Source organism: Sapajus apella, unplaced genomic scaffold (assembly GCF_009761245.1).
Source record: "Sapajus apella isolate SASKATOON/1434 unplaced genomic scaffold, GSC_monkey_1.0 scaffold6, whole genome shotgun sequence".
Lineage (NCBI taxonomy): Eukaryota > Metazoa > Chordata > Mammalia > Primates > Cebidae > Sapajus > Sapajus apella.
In genome coordinates, this window is record NW_022436946.1 from 49,738,928 (window position 1) to 49,756,774 (window position 17,847).

General features: G+C 35.8%; 1 protein-coding gene across 8 annotated transcripts in view; it reads left to right on the forward strand.

Moving 5' to 3' along the window:
• The window catches only part of USP45 (ubiquitin specific peptidase 45), a 75,962-nt gene that overhangs the window by 38,803 nt on the left and 19,312 nt on the right, over positions 1-17,847 (forward strand). For 3 of the 8 annotated variants that reach the window (XM_032275188.1, XM_032275191.1, XM_032275190.1), the window contains 4 exons: positions 6,264-6,345; positions 8,147-8,238; positions 10,103-10,159; positions 10,496-10,639. In XM_032275188.1, the coding sequence (XP_032131079.1) occupies positions 6,264-6,345; positions 8,147-8,238; positions 10,103-10,159; positions 10,496-10,639 (375 nt within the window). Of the gene's footprint in view, positions 1-6,204; positions 6,346-8,146; positions 8,652-10,102; positions 10,640-17,847 lie in introns of those variants that run through there. The other 5 variants (XR_004267935.1, XM_032275192.1, XM_032275195.1 and 2 more) reach the window with 4 other exon arrangements.

Sequence of the window (17,847 nt, forward strand, 5' to 3'; positions counted from 1 at the left end):
TGACTCTGTAGATTTTCTTCATTTATCTCCATGCAGACCAAGCCGTATTTGCATGTCATAGTTCCAGGTATGTAAAAACTATACTGGCTGTTCATGATTCTTGATTTTTAAATTCCCAGTAGAGAGAAACTTCATTATTCCATGTTGGATTAGATTCTACTCACGGACCAGTTGTTTGTAGCTAGGAGAGAGGAGTCCCAGCCTCTTGGATGAGAGTACATTTCTCAGAAAAGGAATAGCCCATGGACTGGATAGATTCCCCGAACAGTGTTGATTGTAGGCCTGTCTCCTAATTGATTAGCTATTTATTGACTTTAATGTTAAATTAGTTAAATTCAACTTCTTTTGGGGGGGGGCCTCCGTATGCACATAGGATTCAGTTTATCAGAGAAAATGCAAGATATTAAGGTCAGATACACAGCACACACTCTCCGTTTTCCTCCTTCTTGCTCATAGAAGACATTGCTGATTGTTCCTAACAGTCCAGATGAGTCTGGGTTCAGCCTCGCAATGCTTTTGTGAGCACAGCACTGTGGGCAGCCCATCAGTCATAATTGGAATAATAGGTGAAAACCTGTTTTTGCATTCAAGGCAAATATACTTCTTAATCTATATGATAATATGTAATAAAAGCAGCCAAGTGTTTAGTGAAGTGCATATATGCTTGTGACAAGTAGTGCTAGACAAGATGGACCTTCCTTTTTTAAAAAAAAATTCTGCTGGGTGTGGTGGCTCATTCCTGTAATCTCGGCACTCCGGGAGGCTGAGGTGGGCAGATCCCTTGAGCTCAGGAATTTGAGACTAGCCTGGCCAACGTGGTGAAACCATGTGTCTACTAAAAACAAAAATTAGTCAGGCGTGGTACACGCTTGTAATCCCAGCTTCTCGGCTGAGGCATGAGAATCACTTGAACCTGAGAGGCAGAGGTTACAGTGAACTGTAATTGCACCACTGTACTCCAGCCTAGGCAACAGAGCAAGAGCCTACCTCAGAAAACAACAACAACAAAAATCCTGTGTTTCAATTGTTGTGTGACACTGTCTCTATTCCTAATGACTAGTTTTCAGCAAAGAGAAAATTAGAGTTCTAATATATTCTTTAAAGTTTCCTTTAAAAATAAGGATTAAGTTAATTACTCTGTCTTCTACAAAACATCGTGTATCACAATTCTATTTTTAATTGTCTGTTTATTGACTTTTTAATTAAGCTAATTGAAATCAGGCCGGGCGCGGTGGCTCAAGCCTGTAATCCCAGCACTTTGGGAGGCCGAGGAGGGTGGATCACGAGGTCAAGAGATCGAGACCATCCTGGTCAACACGGTGAAACCCTGTCTCTACTAAAAATACAAAAAATTAGCTGGGCATGGTGGCGCGTGCCTGTAATCCCAGCTACTCAGGAGGCTGAGGCAGGAGAATTGCCTGAACCCAGGAGGCGGAGGTTGCGGTGAGCCGAGATCGCGCCATTGCACCCCCGCGGGTAAAAAAGAGCAAAACTCGGTCTCAAAAAAAAAAAAAAAAATGCTAATTGAAATCAGCTTTTAGAGGTGTTACACCCTTTTTGCCACCTCTCTACTTGTATATATTTGATCATAAACCCTACCACCTTTTTTTTTTTTTTTTGTCTCTGCTTAAGAGGTATAGAAACGAGTCCTCCCGCTTCTTCTTTTTTTTTTTTAAAGATGGGGTTTCACCATGATGGCCGGGCTGGTATTGAACTCCTGACCTCAGGTGATCCACCCACCTCGGCCTCCCAAAGTGCTAGGATTACAGGCGTGAGCCACCGCGCCCGGCCAACCCTACCACTTTTTATATAGATTTATGTAACTATCTGTCAGCTTTCTTAGATTGTGATCTCTTTGAGGAGGGGTACTGTGTGTTCTCTGTCCTGTGTGCCTTGCACATAATAGGTGTTCTGTGAATTTTTGTTTTTGGTTTTTTTTGTTGTTGTTGAGACACGTTCTCGCTCTGTCACCCAGGCTAAAGTGCAGTGGCATCATCTCAGCTCACTGCAGCCTCCTGCTTCAGCCTCTCAAGTAGCTGGGATTACAGGCATGTGCCACCATTCCCAGCTAATTTTTATACTTTTAGTAGAAATGGTGTTTCACCATGTTGACTAGGCTTGCTGATTGATTTATTTAGATAGAGTCCCTGTGATTTGCAGGAATATGTTTACTATGTGGTGGTCATGTATCATTAAATGGAATTAAAAATTATGTAAGTGGGCAGGGCACAGTGGCTCACACCTGTAATCCTAGCACTTTGGGGGGCTGATGTGGGTGGATCACCTGAGGTCAGGACCAGCTTGACCAACATGGTGAAACCCTGTCTGCTGAAAATACAAAAATTAGCCAACCATGGTGGTGGATGCCTGTAATCCCAGCTACTCAGGAGACTGAGGTAGGAGAAGTGCTTGAACTTGGGAGGTAGAGGTTGCAGTGAGCTGACATCACACCATTGTACTCTAGCCTGGGCAAGGGAGTGAGACTCGTTCTCAAAAAAAAAAAGTGAAGTTAAAAGTCATGTGATTGGATTAAAATTATGTCTTCAGGTTTTTTTCTGTTGGTATTATAAATAGAACAGTAAAATATATCCCTCTTTTTTTTTTCTATTTCATCTCTATAATTTGATAGCGGTCTTTGTTATAATTAAATTATTGTTTTGTCATAATGGTGCATTGGGATGCACACTATCTTTTCAGCACAGCAGGACACATTGGTTTTGAAAGCTCTTATCCTTCTTGCACTATTTGAGGGCTTTAGATGGTGCAGTAAAATTAAAATGTCAAGTCTGTGGATCTATTCAATTTCATAAGTGAGGACAGTCCTGGCGGTCAGCTACAGTGAGTATTGGGACAGGAGCTGCATTGTCTAGCCTGGGAACTCCACAGCTGTTAATCGTGCTGTTGTTGTAGTGTCACTGCCATGTGTTTCTAGGTTGAGGAAAGGCTACATACAGTGTTATGTCTGCCACCAGAACCTTTTAGTAATGGTGAAAAACTACTGACCTCCTTTCATATGGTTTCATTAAAGTCTTTACTGAACTACAAAGTTGAGGAATTTTTCATGTACAAAATCTGATTTCCTAGAAGTAGTTCTTTTATAAGGCAGTCTTTTTGATTTATGAATTTGTGCTTCTTTGTTTTTTCCTTCTAATTGGAGCAGTCACTAAATTAATGATATTATATTTTTATTAAATACATGTTACTATAATACATTGTTGGTTAGAATTATTTTAAAGGCAGAATATCTTAGCTAACTTAAGCTGTACATTATTTTCATTCTTGTTTTTGAAAGAAGTTTAAGGTAGAGATTTGAAATAGTTGAACCTTGATATTGCTAATTAAGTGCTACAGTTACTAACAGCTCCCTGACCAAAGTATGTATCTTTCTTTTAACCTACATTGTTCAAAGCCCAACTCCTAACAATGAGAGATTGTATATGGACCTAAACTCATTTATTTTCCTCAACTTGATAATTACCTATTAATTAACATTTAAACAGTTTAGAGTGGAGAATATAAATTCATTGTTAGGATAGACATTAAAAATGAGAAGTCTAATATTTAAAAGTTAATAATGCAAACAATCTCATTGTACTGTTTTTTAGAGTGTAATCACAGCTTTTTAGCTTTTTTTCTGCTGCTCAAATTGGTAACTTTTTGGCTTCTTTTGAGTGATATGATATTTCAGGATATATAGCAAAGGCTCATTAAATCATATCAAAAATCATGTCCGAATTAGTAAAATGTTTAAATTGTAGGATAAATTTACTAAGTTGAGTTAGAAGTATTTCTCTTGAGTTGTTTGAAAGGTTATTTATGATTATGTGAAATATTTATAGGTGAACCTTGGTATTTATTGGAATTTTTCATTTAAGTTCATTAAATAGCTCTGCTGCATGGAATTTATAGCATTATAATTTGCTTACTTTAGTTCAATAAATTCTTTTTATAAGGTGTGAAAGTCAACTTTAGCTTACACAATGTCTGAATTATATCAACATTCAAATTTATTGAGTCTGAATTGGAAATTATTTCAATATTAGCTTCTGGGAGACATTTTATTGTTTTGATTTCTTTATAGTATATATTTCAGGATTGTGTCACATGGTATGAATTGCTTTATATTTGCTTTTATCCCCTATTTTGTAAAATATTTAAGTGTTTTGAATCTTGTATTAATTTTCAAAATATGCTTGAGGAGAACAGTAAGCAGTTACAGGAAATATGTGTTAATCACAGGCCAGTTAATAATAAGTGAAACTTGGTTTCACAGTTATTGGAGGAGAATGTGTTTAAAAAAATATAAATGATACACAGCAGAACAATTCTGAGGGGTCACATGTGTCTTCTGCTCATCCAGGCAGCAGGGCATGGAGCGAGAATAAATGTGAGCACCTCCCTCTCTCTATATTATGTTCTCAGATTAAGAACGTGTTATAATGGCAGAGGAGGATCTTGGTGTTGACAATATGTCTGATTCATAAATCTCACTGCTTCATGTCTGATGTACAGGTGTAACTCTGGAAGTCCTCCTGACCAGGCTTGTGGGAGTTCCCTTTGCCTCTCTTGTGTTTTGGCCTTGCTTTTCCTTATATCCCATGTTCTTGTCTTTCTTCCTTTATGCTCTTTTTTTCTTTATTCCAAAGGTGGCATATACTATATATATAACTTTTTATACTTTTTTTTCATTTAATATGTCATAGTGATCTTTCCCAATTAAAAGATAGGAAGGGCCAGGCACCACCTGTAATCCCAGCACTTGGGGAGTTCACGACCAGCCTGGGCAACATAGGAAGAACCTGTCTCTACAAAAAAAAAAAAAAATCACATGTGGCAGCTCATGCCTGTAATCCCAGCACTTTGGGAGGCTGAGGCAGGTGGCTTGCTTGAGCTCAGGAGCTCAAGGCCAGCCTGGGCAACATAGCAAAACCCCATATTTAAAAAAAATTTAAAAAATTAGCCAGGTGTGGTGGTGCATGCCTGTAGTCCCAGGTACTCGGGAAGCTGAGGCAGAAAGATCACTTGAGCCCAGAGAGGTCAAAGCTAGAGTGAGCGGTGATTGCACTTCTGCACTCCAGCCTGGGCAACAAAGTAAGACTCTCACACACAAAAGAAAAAATAATAAAAAATTTTTGAAAGATAATTAACAAGCTTTTCCCTCATCCTACTGTCATAATCTGAAATAGGAAGATAAAATTCATCCACTAATTAGGGGCATAGTTAATATAAAAAGGTCACTTATTAAGTTTTATTCTTAAAATATATAGTTTTATTCTGAAATTTTTCTGTGAGATTGGATCTTTCCTAAAATGTATACAAGAAATGTAGAAATATTTAATATAAACATTGTCTTTTACTGAGAGCTGCTGAAGATATATAATCATTATTGAGAACTAAGTTCAAATAAAACCATAATTAAAATTTGGGGGATTCTTCTTGCTATGTACATTAATTGATCATTTTTTACTTTAGTTATATGTATATAAAAATGAGGTAGTGCACATAGCATAGAGATTATAGTAACCAGCTTAATAGCTTCTTAATATAGAAAGGTCTTCTTCATAGACAATAAACTTTATATGGTCTATTTTCTTTTTTAGTTCTAATTAAAAAGTGTCATTTTAGAGACAGGGAGAAGGAAGAAAGGGGAAATGACTTTAAGCCTATAGAAAAACAGGACTAAGGCCGGGCGCGGTGGCTCAAGCCTGTAATCCCAGCACTTTGGGAGGCCGAGGCGGGTGGATCACGAGGTCAAGAGATCGAGACCATCCTGGCCAACACGGTGAAACCCCGTCTCTACTAAAAATACAAAAAATTAGCTGGGCATGGTGGTGCGTGCCTGTAATCCCAGCTACTCAGGAGGCTGAGGCAGGAGAATTGCCTGAACCCAGGAGGCGGAGGTTGCGGTGAGCCGAGATCGTGCCATTGCACTCCAGCCTGGGTAACATGAGTGAAACTCCGTCTCAAAAAAAAAAAAAAAAAAAATAGGACTAAGCTGCTTGCTTTTTGTACACTGATAAAAATACTTTACATTCAAGAGAGAACCTAAATGTAGAAATTCTGACTTGGGAAAATTTGACATTAGAGCTATTTATTCATGGAATTTGAGACCTGGAAGAAATTACATTTTAAACAAGTTTGGTCATTTTAATTTCAGACTAGGGAACTGAGATCCACAGTGTACCTTGCTGTTTGAAAGTACTTTTATTAGGAGGATGAAGCCTAACTATTATAGACCAGAATCTATTAACTTTGTCTTACAGCGAATACAAGCTAGCATTCTAAAAGCATTTAACAACCCAACTACTAAAACTGCTGATGATGAAACTAGAAAAAAAGTCAAAGGTATGTTGACTCTTTAATTGTTAAAACTTTTTTCTAGAAGAAAATATTAACATTTTATTTTAGTTGGAAAAAGAACTGAGCATTATGTGAACTAATACAACAAAGTAGTAGTTTGAAAAGAGGGCATAGTTACTGCGATATCGGAAAAAGACTTCAGCGAAACACAGTAAATGATAGAATGTATTCAAGTGAATTTATAAAAATAAAGCTAATTCCAAATATACAGATTGATACTGATACCTTTATGTGAGGTCTTCTAAGGGAAACTTGAAAAGTTGTTGAAAGTAGCAACCACACTTGGTAGTTCATATTTATCATGTTGTATCATTTGACATGTATTTGGATCAGTGGATTTATGGATATTTTCTAGATTTAACTAGACAAAATGTTTAAGTGCTCTAAAGACTCCTGCAAAGAAACCATCTATTGAAGAGAGTGCTAATAAGTCAAGTTTAAGTGCACTTTGCCTATTCCTAGTGTTTGCTATTCATCCGTAAAAATACGAGCCCCAAACGATGATTACCTAATTAAAGTTGGTTATTTATCATTATCAATACTACAGTGTGGGTTTATATAACTTGCCCTAAGTGTATATTCTGCTTTGAGATACTAATGTTAGCATGAAGTCATCATTTTAGAAGACGTTTAAAAATATTATTTGTGTTTTTTCTTTTGTTTTTGTAGTTTTATAATGTATGTGTTATATGTCTGTAATTTACAAACAAACATACATAATTGTTATTGTGCGCTTTGTAATTAAGGGTTCAAGATTTTTTGAAAATGTAGATGCTCAAGTATGCCTTATTTTTTTGTGTTGAGATAGTGCCATCTCGTGGATGTTTAGAATAACAGCCCAGTTTTTCTTTCCCCCCTTTTCAGTTTTGTAATCTCTATTTCCAGTCCCTTTTAGTTTTTCTTAATGAAATATCTTTATAATTATACTATTTCTAAATATAACTTTAATAAATGTTTACTGATATATTCAGATATATGTTTTCTGTCATTCAGTGCTCTAAATAATATTTTTAATGATTTTAAATATTATTTCTATGAAACTTGAAGATTAAGGCTCAAAAAATAAGTTTGAAAGAGGATTGAATAGGTTTGTTAATATACTTTTTCCTCCCATGGTTTACGATGGAAAGTTTCAAATTTTTATTAAAGTAGAGAGAATAGTATAATACATCCCCTTACACCTTTTACCCAACTTAAACTGCATTCATGGTTTATGTTTAATCTATTTTCTCCCAACCTCAGGTTATTTTAAAGCAACTCATAGGCATGCTTTTTAAAATTTATAAATATTTCCTGAGGAGAATAATTTTAACTTTTAAAAATGTAACCATGTTCTTAACTGAGTTCTTAATTTCCTATGTTAATTCCTTACACTTGCCTTTTACGACTCCGTTATTTTCGTAGCCATGATCCTGGCATCCCTAGTCCTGATAGCATAATCTCCTGTTCTATTCTTCTGTATACTTATAGGTTAGACATGAGGGTTTATAAGTTTTAATGGGAGTGGTTGAGGTGTGGTATGAATAGTGGTTATTGCTTTATTTGTTTTACCTCTTAAAAACAGTTAATTATTTCTTGGAGACTGAAGTAGTTGATAGTTGTAATTCCTCTACAAAATCATAAAGGAGGAAGACATTAGAATATTGTATATATAGTATATATTATTACATGTAGTACAGATTATCTTATTCACATTACTTTCTTTTGAATAACCAGAAGATAGCATAGTATACTGTTAGATGGATGGTTGACATGTTTTTTGCATTAAAAAGTATGACTTTTACAGCATATGGAAAAGAAGGTGTGAAAATGAACTTCATAGATCGGATCTTTATTGGTGAATTAACTAGCACGGTCATGTGTGAAGAATGTGCAAATGTAGGTACTGTAGAATTCATTTGGTTGGAATGGATTACAATCACATCATTTTTATTATATTTTCTTTCACATATAATTGTTGGCAGTCATGTTTAAAATTTGTGACAGATAATTACATAATTCTTGAAAGTTTTTTTATACCCTATACTCCTAGAAAGTAGATTTGATAATTTATGTATTTAAAAAGTAAACGTGTTTTTGCATTATTTTATTTTTTCTCGTGACACACCTATGAGGCAGTATATTAAGACACACCTATCTTAATATACTGAAACTCATTAGCTGTTTGAAGTGAGAGAGAAACTTCTGTGAAGAGAGTTACTGTGTTACATTGCAGTGCCCTAAAATGTAGTTCCAGGCTGGGCACGGTGGTTTACGCTTGTAATCCCAGCACTTTGGGAGGCCAAGGCAGGTGGATCACTTGAGGTCAGGAGTTCAAGACCAGCCTGGCCAACATGGTGAAACCCTGTCTCTATTAAAAAAAAGAAATACAAAAAAATTTGCCAGGCATAGTGGCGGTGCCTCAACTCCCAAAGACTTGGGAGGCCCAGGCAGGAGAATTGCTTGAACCCAGGAGGCAGAGGTTGCAGTGAGCTGAGATTGTGCCACTGTGCTATAGCCTGGGTGACAGAGCGAGACTTAGTTTCAAACAAACGACAACAACAAAATGTAATTCCATTAGAAATAATTTAATGTATTAATATTATTTAGGGCGGTTATATCACATTTGATTTAAAGTTTTTATGACTTATTAAGGATTTTTGTATAGACTTCACTCATCTTTGAATTTAATGATTTTTTATTTTGAATGCCATCTTTAACAACTTAAAGCATGTATGAATTTTTGTAGATTTTCTTTTTTTTTTTTGAGACAGAGTTTCACTCATGTTACCCAGGCTGGACTGCAATGGCGCGATCTCGGCTCACCGCAACCTCCGCCTCCTGGGTTCAGGCAATTCTCCTGCCTCAGCCTCCTGAGTAGCTGGGATTACAGGCACGCACCACCATGCCCAGCTAATTTTTTGTATTTTTAGTAGAGACGGGGTTTCACCATGTTGGCCAGGATGGTCTCGATCTCTTGACCTCGTGATCCACCCGCCTCGGCCTCCCAAAGTGCTGGGATTACAGGCTTGAGCCACCGCGCCCGGCCAGAATTTTTGTAGATTTTCAGTTGCTTGGTAAGGAATATTTCTGAAAGTGTCTGGCTTAGAGTATGACAGGTTTAAATTTCTGTTAGATTTAATAGTAAAAGGAGTCTTTATTCATTTTCCTGTCCCAGATTATGGAGTATTTTTCTGTCTTCTCTAGCCTTATAAAAAGCAGGATTATAAATTATATCTCATTTTAGCCTGTCACATTGAAACACAGAATGTATGGCCATGATTCTTTAAGTTTCTAGACTATTCAACACAGAAGTTGATTTCTCTCTCACAAGATAGAGAGTATCTTTTAAAACAGAATTATCCTAAAGAATCTATAAAAGACAGCCAAGCTCTCTGCTTTTTTTCATGGCTTTTTCTTAACATATTATGGTTTACTTATGTTACACCCCTAAGCTCACCAAAAATGTCTAGTCTCTTAATCAGTTTTATTAAACAGTTTATTTTGAAGTTATTTTAAATATTACAGGCCAGTCATATTGACAGTAATATAAAATTCAACTGGACCATGCACTGATGTTTGAGAATATCTTGTTTCAATTAACAATGTGCTGCAATACCCAATTAAATCACTATTTGTTCCAGGAACATTTTTTAACATAAAATTTCAGGTTGCCAAGGAAGTTTGATTTCTTTGTACTTTACAAAACTATGTGTTTATATTAGAATTCTTACTGAAGTTTTCAATGTGTTTTCCTTTTAAGATCTCCATGGTGAAAGATCCATTCATTGATATTTCACTTCCTATAATAGAAGAAAGGGTAAGGAGAAGAAAACTAATGATGAGGCTTTTGTGAAGAACATTTATTCATTTATTTAAACATTTGTCAAGTATATTACCAGATATCTGAAAGTCATTATTTTTTCTATGTAATTGAATTTGTATTTGTAATTGAGTCTGGGGGCTTGGGGGTTTGTGTACGTATGCATAAAGTATAATAGTTTTTATTCTCAAGAAATTTAAATTCTTAAACACTTTTTATTTTGAGAATGTGTTAATTTTTTATGTTTCAAGTCAGTTAGAAATTTTAAGATGAGGACATCCAGAATTTATTTGCTAAAGAAGTTTTGTGTTACGTACCTGGCATTTTACATAGGTTTCAAAACCTTTACTTTTGGGAAGAATGAATAAATACAGAAGTTTACAGGAGACAGATCATGATCGATGCAGTGGCAGTGTTGCTATAGAAAATATTCCTCAACCTAGAGCTGCCAAAAAGCATTCTTCACCTAAAGATAAGGTAAGACCATGAGCATTTGTTAGACATCTGTTTTTTAACAGTTTATTAACAAAAATTTCAAGCACATCCAAAAGTAGAGAACATAGTGTAATAAACTCTCATGTACCCATATTTTGGCTTCATAATTATCAACTTGGCTAATTGTTTGCTAACTATATCTATCCCACATCCTCCCCTTCCTCCCATCCCAGACTATTTTTGGATAATCCCAGATTATTTTTGAAATAAATCCCAAATATATCATACACTTAAACAGTGTGTATTTTAAAAGAGAGATATTCTTTTTTTTTTAGTTTCACTCTTGTTGCCTAGGCTGTTGTGTAATGGCATGATCTTGGCTTGCTGCAACCTCCGCCTCCTGGGTTCAAGTGATTCTCTTGCCCCAGCCTCCCAAGTAGCTGGGATTACAGGCATGCACCACCACACCCAGCTAATTTTGTATTTTTAATAGAGACGGGGTTTCACCATGTTGATCAGGCTGGTCTCAAACTCCTGACCTCAGGTGTTCTGCCTCCCTCATCCTCCCAAAGTGCTGGGATTACAGGAGTGAGCCACCACACCCAGCACTAAAAGAGAGATAATCTTTTTAAAACTCCAAAACAGAGTACCATTATCATACCAAAAGTATTAATTCATTATAAATAATGTAAGGAGTCAGTGATTATTTAAATTTCTGCAGTTGTCTCATAAGTACTCAGTTTTTTATTTTGCTTTCTAAAGTTTTTTTGAATTTAGGATTTAAAAGAGGTCTATAGATTGCAATTAATTGTTGTGTCACTCTCTCTTTTTCTTTTTTCTTTTTTCTTTTTTTGAGACAGAGTTTTGCTTTGTTGCCCAGGTTGGCGTGCAGTGGCGCGATCTTGGCTCACTGCATCCTCTGCCCACTGCAACCTCTGCCTCCCGGGTTCAAGTGATTCTCCTGCCTCAGTCTCCTGAGTAGCTGGGATTATAGCCATGCGCCACCAGGCCTGGCTAATTTTTGTATTTTTAGTAGAGACGGGGTTTCACATGTTGGTCAGGCTGGTCTCAAACTCCTGACCTCATGATCTGCCCACCTCAGCCTCCCAATGGTTGCCATGTCTCTTAAATCTGTTGTAATTTACAGATTTCCTCTCCCTCCTTTTCCTCCTTTGCAATTTATTTGCTGAAGAAATTAGGTCCTTTTTTTCAGCAGCATGGTATTAACGAGTTCCTCTGTCACCTTTATTTCCCCCCTGAGACATTTACATCCAGAGGCCTAATTATGTTCATGTTTAATTATTTAATTTTTAGCAAGAAAACTTTTAGGTGGTAGCATGTATACTTCCATCAGGTAGATGCACATAATGTTTTATGTCTCTCTATGATATTACCAGCCATTGATAACCATTGTCTAGACCTGTTATTTCACTAGACATACCTGGTTTTTTCATGTAATAGAGTTACCTTTCTTTTAGTTTTGATGGGAAAGAGGACAAGTTTGCATATGGTTCTAAAATGAGGAAATTTTGCAAAAATGCAAAGAAATCAATCTGAACTTATACTTCAGCAAAGAAAACTTTTTTATATGAAACGATTTATATTAATTTGGCAAATTGACATACTGAATTTAACTTACTCTTTTACAAATTTTATTATTTATTATTGTTGTTATTATTTTGAGACAGTCTCACTCTGTTACCCAGCCAGGACGGAGTGGCACGATCTCAGCTCACTGCAACTTCCGCCTCCCAGGTTCAAGGGATTCTCGTGCCTCAGCCTCCCGAGTAGCTGGGACTACATGTACACATCTCCATGCCTGGTTAATTTTTGTATTTTCTGTAGAGAGATGGTTTTGCCATGTTGGCCAGCTGGTCTTAAACTCCTGGTGACCTCAAGTGATCTACTTGCCGTGGCCTCCAAAATTGCAAGGAATATAGTTGGCCTGAATTTAACTTACTATGTTAGAAGGCTTATGTTAGAAGTAACAAGACTTCAGAAAGGACAACATGTTTTCTTTAAATAAAAGCTAACATTGCTTCATAAAATATATAGGGCAGTTAAATTCAGCGTGAGTATGTGCGTTATTCTAAATGGTATAAAGCAAAAGCATCTTATGGAGTTGGAAAGAGTTAAAGCATTATGTTGCTGTTCCCCTAAAAAGCACTGGTTATTAAAATATAAATGTGTAGTCATTTTTTTTTCTTTATTTTTGCTTAAAGAGTTAGGAGATTCTGTGGTACTAGCCACAGTAGTTTTAATATATCCGCTATCCAAATGTATGAGAAAAATAATTCCCACACAGTATTGGTTAGGAACTGAGGATATGCATATAGGAAATATTGAAACAGTCTGTACCTCAAAGATCTGACACCACATGGATATAACTTGTGCTTTTGCTGAACAAACTGGATCTATTCTTTATTGAAAATTTATTTTCATATAATACAAAAAGGTATTTCATATAATACTTTTTTGGTTACTTTTTAAAATTTGACCTATTCTTTATTGAACACTTTTTTCATGTAATAGAGTTACTTTTTTTTAGTTTTGATGGGAAAGAGGACAAGTTTGCATATGGTTCTAAAATTAGAAAAGTACAGTTCTAATACCATCTTTAAGGTACTATATTCAAGAAGCGAAAATTTAAATGACATAAATTTATTTCAGTCATCAGGAAATTTATGTTTACAAATTATTTCCAGTAGTTCAACTACAGAACCAGTTCAGTCATGGAACCAGAATAATTCAGTAGTTAACCAGTTTCACTACTAGTTTTATAAAGATAATAAAGTCTTGTTTTTCTGAGTAGTAAAGTTGTTAATAAGAGTATCAAGATATTTTTGACAAACTTTTCTTTATGGTATTCATTAGTCTCTTACCATAACAGAAGCACCTTGCATCTTTCAGAATTGTAATAGAGGTATAAGTACTGATTTGATCATAAGTTTTTGAGTTTTTCACCTTTTCTCTTTGTCAAATTATATTAGTTATCTCATTAAAACCAGAAAACAGCTTAATATGAAGAATAATAAGAAATACATAAAAATAACAGTGAAATTAGCTGAGAAAATCTTGCCCTCAAGTTGGAAGGTGTTATCTCTGAGTACCTTGGAAAAGTCATTTTATTTTGCTTACTGATAGCAGGCAAATAATCCAGTTAAATAAAGTACTGTAAAACTAATACGTGCAATTTCTGGCCTAAATACAGAAAAAACAACAGGAAGCAGATACATTAAACAGAGTAAATAGCCGTAGGCATATATAAAGGTCCTTCTTAAACCAAAAGCTAAGGTAAAATCAGCTGCAACAAATGGCTACCAAAAGATATTATGTGAAGTCTATTCCATAGTTTATTTTTCTTCTCTTCTTTCCCCTCCCCACAGCTTTTTAAAAAACTACCATGCTGATTGAATAAATATAGAAACTGGAAAATCTCAAATTGATATCCCTATTTAAAATTCTTCCTCAGTTCATTAATTCAGAAAAAAATCAAAAAGTTGAATTCTCTGAGCCACTTCAACACATAAGTATATTAGTTATATGAAAGATGTTTTTTAAAAAAATTTCATAAAATTTTAATACTTCTGCCAGAAGCATAAGCGTATTGTGCCCTGGTGCAATTTACATGAACCTTGCTTCCCACCACCTGTTAGCTGCACAGCCTTTTGCCAATTAAGCTCTTTGAGACCCAGCTCCTGCATTCAATTATAAGATCATAATCTTGCTGTTTTTTGTATTTATCCCATCTATTCTTTATTTCTGTTGCTACTTTTACACACTTTTGGTTTTAATTGAATAATTTTCACGTTCCATCTTATTTTCCTCTGTTTTCTTTTTAGTTATTATAAAAGATGTTATTATGGAATTGCTGAAACCTGCGTTGTACCTCTCATTGGGGTTAAATTCAGAAAAACAGTCCTCTTTTTTACATGGAAAAAATGAAAATTTCAATTTTTCTATTCTTTTACCAATCAGACCAGTCACCAAAAGAATACGGGTATAGTTACAGTATCTATCAGTATACTTAAAAATAGATTTGAGGAAAACCCTGTTTTCAAAGGGATCTGACCTGATTTTACCATTTTTCCTAAGGTGCTAAATTGATCAAGGTATTATACAGAAGTATTTGAGAAAATGGCGATTTAATGTATGTAAATTTTTTAAGACTTAAATTGAACCGATACTTAAAGTCCAAGTAAAACAATTGCAAGGATATTTTTCTTTATCATGTGGTATTGGCTCAATTTACTATTGGGAATTTTGGAAACATCCAAAGAAGATCATGTATTTCCCCTTTAATCGTTTTCATTTGTTATATTTTTACAGTTTAAAAGTAGACTTTTCCTCTCTACTTAGTGTCTGTAACAAAAAGAGAAGCTCCTTGCATCTTTTAAAATTAATAATAGAAGTACAAGTCCTGATTCAATAGTAAATTGAGTTTTTCACTTCTTCTCTTTGCTGAATTATACTACAGTTATCTCATTAAAACTGAACAAAGTTTAATATGAAGGATGATAAAGTGGTGAGGAAGAAAGGAGAAATGAAACCAGGATATAGTATTGTGAATACAAATGAAGAAAGTTAGTATTGGTGGAAAGGCCTGAGTATTTTTAAAAGTTTAAAAAATAGTGAAAGGAAACAGTGAGTAGAAATTTTTTATTGGAAAATTATGTGAGACAAAAAAGTACTACCTAAAATGTCTCAGGAAAAAGGTAGGGAAATATAGCCGCCTGATTGATTTTTTTTGTTTGTTTCCCTAGTCCCCATTCCTCTCCCTATTCCCCACCACCACTTGGTGCTCCACATTGCAGACGGCAATATTTCTAAAATACAAAACTGGTCCTTTTATTCCCTGTAGCCCTCAGAATCAAGTCTGATACATGCAGCTAATAGGCTTATGAAGAACTCAACACTGATCATTGGGAAATGCAAATCAAAACCACTGTGAGATACTGTGTCACACTGGTCAGAATGGCCATTATCAAAAAGTCAAAAAATAGCAAATGCTGGTGAGGTTGCAGAGAAAAGGCAATGCTTATACACTGTTGGTAGAAGTATAAATTGGTTCAACCATTGTGGAAAGCAGTGTGGAGATTCTTCAAAGAGCTAAAAACAGAACTACCATTTGACCCAGCATTTCCATTACTGGGTATATACCTGAAGGAATATAAATAATTCTACCTGTGAATACACACATATGTGAATGTTCATTGCAGCACTATTCACAATAGCAAAGTCATGGAATCAACCTAAATGCCAATGAATGACAGATTAGATAAGAAAATGTTGTACATATACACCATGGAATACTATGCACCCATAAAAAAGATCATGCCTTTTACAGGAATGTGGATGGAGCTAGAGGCCACTGGCCTTAGTAATCTCATGCAGGAACAGAAAACCAAATGGGTCTTTGAACCGTTTCTTCTGCCAGGAACAGTCCCATTCTCCTCCTGTACCCTCTGCTGAATTCCTACATATTTCTCTGATTCACTCAATTCTGGATTAGTTCTTTTCCTCTGAATTTCTATAGCCCTGTATTTCTCTGTCATAACAATAATTGTATCCAACATTTGAGTTCTTAATTACATCATGATCACTGTTTTCAGTTATTTACACCAATTACATTGAGTCAAGAGATGGATTAAATAACATGCCTAAGATCATAGAGGTAGCCTATGGCAGAAATGGGGATTCCAACAGATTAAACAAGGATCATGTTCTTAACCACATATACTGCCTCCTGCTGACTTGAATTTATGTCTTATCATACTTGCTTCTGTTGGGTTGGATTGTAGGATCTGCAAACAGGAACTGAGTCTGTCCTTGCTACTATGTCTCAGGTTTCTAGTTCAGTGTTTGTACATAAATGGTATTTAGGGAAACCATTAAGATCATTCTCATGATTGCTGCCACTAATAATAGCTGATACTGGCCAGGCATGGTGGCTCTCACCTGTAATTCCAGGACTTTGGGAGGCTGACGCAGGCAGATCACGAGGTCTGGAGATTGTCACCATCCTGGCTAACATAGTGAAAGCCCGTCTCTACTAAAAATACAAAAAGTTAGCCGGGCATGGTGGCATGCGCCTGTAGTCTCAGCTGCTCGGGAGGCTGAGGCCAGAGAATCACTTGGAACCTGGGGGGTGGAGGCTGCAGTGAGCCGAGATCACACCACTGCACTCCAACCTGGGCAACAGAGCAAGACTTGGTCTCAAAAATAATAATAACTGACGCTTATGCTGCTTACTGTGGGCTAGGCGCTGTTCTGTGGGCTTTTCTGTATATTGTCTCATTTAACCATCATGACAACCCAGTGTAGGTTGGTGCTTTCGTTTTATAGGTGAGGAAACTAGAAAACTGAGATGTCAAGTAATTTTTTCAATGTCACCCAGCTAGTAAATTGGAAAGTATAAGTTTGAATCTAGGCAGTCTAGTTCCAGAATCATGCTCTTAACCTCTGTCTTGTATCAACTCTTTGATAGTAAGCTTTTTCCTTGGAGTTTTGTTATTCTTTCAGAATAGATTAATCTTTGGTCCTAATTTATATTATAAACTTAGAATATTTTTAGTGAACTAAATCCATCATATGTCCACTAAGCAGAAAACAAGGATGGGAATGGGTACTTTTATATTTCACTGAGAGTAGGAGGGTAAAAGGGACAGATAGAATAGTCTCATTCAAAATTTCCTAAAACCAGCTGATCATGAGAATCACCTCTTTGTTAAAATGAATTCTCAAACCCAACCTCAGACATCATTAATTGGCATTTCTTGTGATAATGCCTTGGATATGTATCTTTTAAAACAGCAAGCCCTCTTAGGTGATTCTGATAATCACCTGAGTTTGAAGACTATTCAGTTAGAAATTAGATTAATTGGATTCTGGACACAGCTATTTATATTAATTGTATGACCTTGGACAAGTTACTAAAAACCTGTATGGTTCTATATTTTTCCATTCACCATTAATTTTCTATTGATACATAATATTTGTACATATTTATGGGTAGATGTGATATTTTGATGCATGCATAGAATGTGTAGTGATCGGCCGGGCGCGGTGGCTCAAGCCTGTAATCCCAGCACTTTGGGAGGCCGAGGCGGGTGGATCACGAGGTCAAGAGATCGAGACCATCCTGGTCAACATGGTGAAACCCCGTCTCTACTAAAAAAAAAATACAAAAAATTAGCTGGGATTACAGGCACGCGCCACCATGCCCAGCTAATTTTTTGTATTTTTTTTTT